This window comes from Palaemon carinicauda, chromosome 9 (genome assembly GCF_036898095.1).
Source record: "Palaemon carinicauda isolate YSFRI2023 chromosome 9, ASM3689809v2, whole genome shotgun sequence".
Classification (NCBI taxonomy): domain Eukaryota; kingdom Metazoa; phylum Arthropoda; class Malacostraca; order Decapoda; family Palaemonidae; genus Palaemon; species Palaemon carinicauda.
Genome location: NC_090733.1, coordinates 159,014,662 through 159,020,770, shown reverse-complemented (window position 1 = coordinate 159,020,770; position 6,109 = coordinate 159,014,662). Strand labels below are relative to the sequence as shown.

At 42.0% G+C, this 6,109-nt stretch overlaps 1 protein-coding gene across 1 annotated transcript in view; it reads left to right on the top strand.

Annotated features, from left to right (window-relative positions):
* Positions 1-677: 677 nt before the first annotated feature.
* Positions 678-6,109, top strand: part of Naa20A (N-alpha-acetyltransferase 20 A) — an 81,696-nt gene continuing 76,264 nt past the window's right edge. The window contains exon 1 of the mRNA XM_068380704.1: positions 678-936. Coding sequence (XP_068236805.1) covers positions 768-936 — 169 coding nt within the window. The 5' untranslated portion in view covers positions 678-767. The remainder of the gene's footprint in view (positions 937-6,109) is intronic.

The following is a 6,109-nucleotide window of genomic DNA, read 5'->3' as shown; positions in this document are numbered from 1 at the left end:
TAAGGCAATGCGTATGAAAGAAGAATTTAAAAAGTCCAAACTGACCAAAATATGTTGCCAAAACAGATGATAGCAGGGTGTTATCCTATCTGATTTCAAGGTAGAATAGGATAAAAGTAAAAATTGAGAATCTCATTATTAATTTATTTATGGTACAGATAAATTAAACTGAATTACAATAACAAAAATGAGCTTAGAACTTTTTCACCTATCTATAAAGTGATAGAGTGCCCGCAAACTTATTTTGCGGAGTGAGCAATAATACCCGGAAACTGGCCCCTACCATCATATTCCGGTGTGTCCTCATTTTAGTAGCTTCAGAGAATTGTATACAAAAAGATATTATTACAATAGACCAAATAGTATAAAGTTTAGACAATTGTTTGAAATAGAAAATAAGAGAGAATTGTGCAATATAGCAAAATTTATAAAGATAATAATGGAACAGTTTTAGTTATATATTAGTTTTTTATCTAGTCCATATGGGCTCATGTCCCCATTATACATGGCATATATGAGTATACAGGTATATGCACAGTATTGTATAGATATGTGAACAGAAGTATTTTTTGCTTCTTTTTACTGCCAACTTGTACTATTATTGCAAGTCAAATTATAATTTTGTAATGTACGAAGAAGAGGAAGAAGAAGAAGAAGAAGACGGCACCAAGCGAAACCAAAACAAACTGTCGGCCAGCCGCCAGGAAGCCTGAAGCCCGGAGCTGGCATTTTGAACGAATCAACTTCCTCATATATACCTTGAAAATATGACTACTTTAAGGCCTTTTCGATGTGAGGACATGTTTCACTTCAACAATGTCAATTTGGACCCACTGACAGAGACGTACGGTCTGTCGTTTTACCTTCAATATCTCGCACATTGGCCGGAGTATTTCCAGGTGGCAGAGTCGCCGAGTGGTGTTATTATGGGATATAGTAAGTATTCTAAAGGGACGGCAATATAATGAATAGTCTGAACATCGTTATGGAATATAATTAGTAGGGGTGTATATAGGATAGCGGCCACCTGTATGTATTATTATGGCTGACTTAGAATACGGCAGTGGAAGGGGGTTCGCAGGGAGGCGTTGTCCCCCCCCCCCCCCTGGTATGTCTGTAGGTAAGGACACGGGTTGTAGGTTAGGTTAGGAGGGAAATATTAGGTCCAATTATAATCAATGCACGAGGAACTGGCCGCTGATATAGAAAGGCTCCAATAAGTAAACACCTAGAAATAAGGGCGTCAATATGGTAACCTGAAGTGACGGCAGTGTGGTAAGTCGGTATGGGATATAGTAAGTAACCGTAAGTGAGGGTAATGTATTAAGTAAACAGAAGTGACGGAAATCTATTATGTACCCTAAAGAAAAGGGCTGAGTCAAGTTATTTAGCTTATGAATCTAGTATATTGTAGTTCGTTGGGACAGGGTAAACTTTCTTGTTACTTGTGAAATAGGTTTTCTTTGTGGGGAATATGTGGTTTTATTATAGGCATGCACGGAACTAGTTTTACGATTTACAAATTATATATATATACAGTAGTATTACCTTGCTAAGAGTGAAGCCAGTTGGGAAGATAACAGATTAAGGCTTGATATTAGGGTAAGCTAAAGATACAGCAGTATAAAATGGGGTCGCAGTGGGCCATACCTCCCCCCCCCCTACCAGTAGGTAAGGATACAGCTTATAGGTTAGTTTAAGTGGTGTTCTTTTGTTTGTTTACCCATTTCAAAATTTCTTTTCAGTCATAACTTTTAAATTTTACACCTCGTCTGTTCCTACCAACGACAAGCAGTGGTATTACTTTACTCTGTTACTGTTCAAAGGTACCATGATGTACAATGCAGGAGGTCATGGTATCTCAGTTCAGTTTAGTCATCAAATGTTGAAAGGGGACATTGAAACCTTCTCAACTATTATTGAGGTGTCTGATGATAGATTATTTGGTATCAATTAGTTTTGTTTTTTTCTAGCCCTTTTACCCCCAGGCTGTTTGTGAATTTCCAACCCTTAATCCCCAGGGGTTATTTTTTTTCAAGCACATTTTGCAGTATATTTTTTTTAAATTGCTCTAACAGCCTTAATTTTCATCATAAAGAGGTCAGGTTGGTCTCATTCTCTTGGAAAAAGCCTGAAATTTCTCAAAAAATTATCAAAAATATGCAAAAAACAAATTCAAATAGCAGTTTTTTGCAAGGACGTACCGGTACGTCCATGGGGGTAAGGGGATGAATTTTGTGAAACGTACCAGTACATCCTTTTGGGGGTAAAAGGGCTAGTCTACATGACAAGTGTACCTTTTTCAGCCAGCTTAATGTCCTGTTAGGATTACAGCTTTTTCATCTTAGGGAAGTGAGAGGGGAGTTATTTATCAATTAAATATTTCCTGAATAATTTGTGAAGGATTAATAGAGTTTTCAAGTACCCATTTGTTAATTTGCAAGACTTTCCCTACAATTTTGAAATCACTATGAGTTTTAGAGTTAGCAATCTCCTTTCAAGATGTTTAGCCAATAAAACCTTAAAATCTTCTTTTACTCGAGTTAATGCATATTTGAGAGGCCTCATACATTTCCTTCCCTGCCACTGTTTAGTAACAGGACAACTCACCGCCTTTCCCTACACACCTCAGATCTATATATGTTTAGTCAACTTTGGCCCCTCTTTAGCCCTGAAGAGACCAGTCAGTAGGTAATTTCTGTAGATCTGTAAATGTCTGCGATACCTTCCACATATATTTCTTTCCCAATGTTCAGTAACAGGGTAACTCGCCACCTTTACCGTCTCACTTCCGATCCGCTTATGTTTGGTCAACTCATTGTCCCTCTGCAGGCTGTGAATGGACAGTCAGTGGGTAATGTCTGTAAATCCAGTAATTTTCATCGGCATATTGAATATTCCAATATAGTATAACAAATAGATACAACTTATAGATAGAATAATTCTCAGAGTTTACTAAGTGTATGTGCTGTACGAAACAGCACATTATTTTAACGCGTATTATACTTGTGCTATGAATGAATATATGTTAAAAGAAAATTTATACTGTTCAGTGGCTAACTGCATATGATTTTGTAGCATAAATTGAATATCATCACTCGTGTAGCCTTTGTATGGCAGAGAAAATCAGTTGATGTAATACAAGTATAGATAGTAGATTTCTGCAATGTTTATGCATTTACAAATCAGGATTTAGGTATAACAGATACAATAATATTACTTATACATCATTTGAAATACTGTAATGCTTTCACAATAAATTCAGTCCTGAAAAGTAACTCTCCATGATATAGCATATTGAATTTTTGTAAAGGGGAAGAGTTCCCTTACCAAGTCACTGCCATTTTTAGGCATAGACTAATAGAGGTCCTATCCAAGGGAATATAACTGGAAATTAACAAAAGTTTAAAATGGAAAATTTTAAATATTTAACTTAGCCGGTGAATATATAATAGCTGACGTCTCCAGCGACTCGACAGAAAAACACAAAAACTCGCGAGCGATCGCTATGAAGGTTGCGGGTGTGCCCACCAGCGCCAACTATTGGCCAGATACCGCATATACATGTAAACAGCTCCAGTTCTTCTCTGTCGGTCTGATCGACAAGTTGATTCCATTACTCGCTGTTAACCTGGAGTTTTTCAACAGTCTCGGTGAAGTACATATTTTTGGTTTGAGCTTTCGCAGTGCAGGTGTTTTATCTTCAACTTAAACTCTTGAACTCTTTTTTGGATAGATTTAGTTGTTGATGACTTTGGATTATTTTTTGGACTTTCTTTGACTTTTCAAAATGGCTGACCCTTCTCCAATTCCTAGATTTCGTAAATGTAATGCTAGGGATTGTAATAAGCGTCTTCCAAAGGCCTCTCTCGACCCACATACTGTGTGTTCTAATTGTCGGGGTAAAACCTGTCAATTAGGAGATCGGTGTGATGAGTGCGTGGGCCTTTCGGAATTCGATTGGCTTGAGTTTGACAAGTATTCTTGTAAGCTAGAGAGATAGGGTGAGGAGAAGTTCCTCTAGATCGTTAGAATTTTCCTCCTCCCATGCCCCTGAACCTAATCCTTCCCCAGTAGTAGTTGTGCCTGAACCCTCTACTAGCACTCAGGAACCATCAATGCGGGATATGTTACGTGCCATTCAAGCTTTGGGCGAGAGAGTTGAGTCGTTAGCTACGGACCGTAATCAACTCATGGCGGACGTAAAAGAGTTAAAGTGTCAGAGTGCCACATTAGAAAATCGTGGGGAGAAAGTGATTAGTGCGCAAAGTGTTATCAGTGTTGCGACAGAGGGTTCGTCTGTTCGTGCCTGTCGTTCGCCTAGTCCGAGACCTCTTGCAAGCTCCCATGCCCCAGGGAGAAGTAATGTCGTAGGACTTATGGGTTCGAGAGGCTTTAACCAACGAACAGACGTTCCCTCTATGGTTTCAGGCGTGTCTCATCAAGACCGCCCTTACCATAAGACGAGCGAGACGGTTTTCTCCTCGTCATCCGAAGGCTTATCGCGTAAGAAACCGTGGAGCAAGGTTTCGAGACCCTTAAAGCGAAAGTCAGTCCCTTCAGGACAGGTCCAGCGTCCTGGTTGTAGCCATTGGGACAGCTCTGACCCTGTGCAGTCATCGGAAGACTGCTCGCCGCCTAAACAGAAGCGTAACACAGGCTCCGAGAGTCTTAGTGTAGGCAATGTTTTGCAGTCACAGACGTTACCCTCGTCTCTTACCGCACCCATTCCCGTTGATCCTAAATGGGTTGTACTGCAAGACATGCAGAATAAGCTTGCCTCTCTTATGGAGGACTATTCTGCTGAGCAGGTTCACGATGATCCTCGCCGCTTAGCTGATCGAGATCCTGGCCGTCAGCCGCCCAAACGAGCCTTTACTCGTCCTGTTGACGTTGGTGTTACAAAGTCACGTCAGTCACGTTTTGTAGAGCCGCACTCGATGCAGTCCCGTGTTGACTTTCAGCCGCATGTGGACGTTCAGCCGCTGCCGCATGCTCTTGTTGACGTTCAGGACGTTCGCCAACCAGCGAAGTTGACTTGTTTTGACGTTGAGCGTCAAACACCGCAGTCAAGAGTTGTTTTGACTGCTCAGTCTGGGCAGTCAAGGCAGTCTCGAGTTGACGTCGAGCGTCCTCCCGCTCCTGTTGTTGTTGCTAGTCAGTCTGTTAAGCAGTTACATGACGTAGCGTCCTGGACTGCTACTGATGCTCCGGTGCGTGTGGACTCTGCTTGTCAAGCATTGCCACCAAGGCAGGTCTCTCCCTTGCTTGAGACTCAGCAGTTATCGGACGAAGCTCCTTCAGATGAGGACGTTGCTGATCCTCATCCTGATGATAATCCTTCAGATGTAGATGAACCTAAGGCTGTTCCTCCTTCGATGGATTTTAAGAAGATCATGATGATTTTCAAGGATCTTTTTCCAGATCACTTTGTTGCTGTTGCTCCTCGTTCGCCTCCGTCTGAGTTTGCTCTAGGCTTAGCTGCTACCAAGCCAGCCTTTACTAAGCTAGTGCTTTCTCGCTCTTCCAAGAGGGCTTTACGTCTTCTAGAATCTAGGCGACTGGTTGGATACCAGGAGGAATTTGGGGAAGACGGCCTTTGCCTTCCCACCTTCTAAGCTTGCTTCTAGATCGAGCGTCTGGTATGACACGGGAGAAGTTCTCGGCTTGGGAGTCCCTGCCTCTGCCCAGGGTGACTTCTCAAGCCTCGTAGACTCTCCCCGTCGCCTGGCCATGAGGCGCTCGAAGATTTGTTGGTCCTCCTCGGACCTTGACCATCTACTTAAAGGCGTATACAGGGCCTTTGAAGTGTTTAACTTTCTTGACTGGTCATTAGGAGCATTAAGTAGGAAGATCTCGTCTGCCGACCAAGATGTTTCCTTACTTATCATGTCCTGTATGGACAAAGCCATCCGCGATGGCTCCAATGAGCTCGCCTCCACCTTTACGTCAGGAGTCTTAAAGAAGAGAGAAACCCTTTGCTCTTTCCTTTCGGCAGGAGTTACTCCCTGTCAGAGATCGGAACTGCTCTTTGCTCCCTTATCAGCGGCTTTGTTTCCACAACAGCTGGTTAAGGATATAGCTGCTTCGCTTGTGCAGAAGGACACTC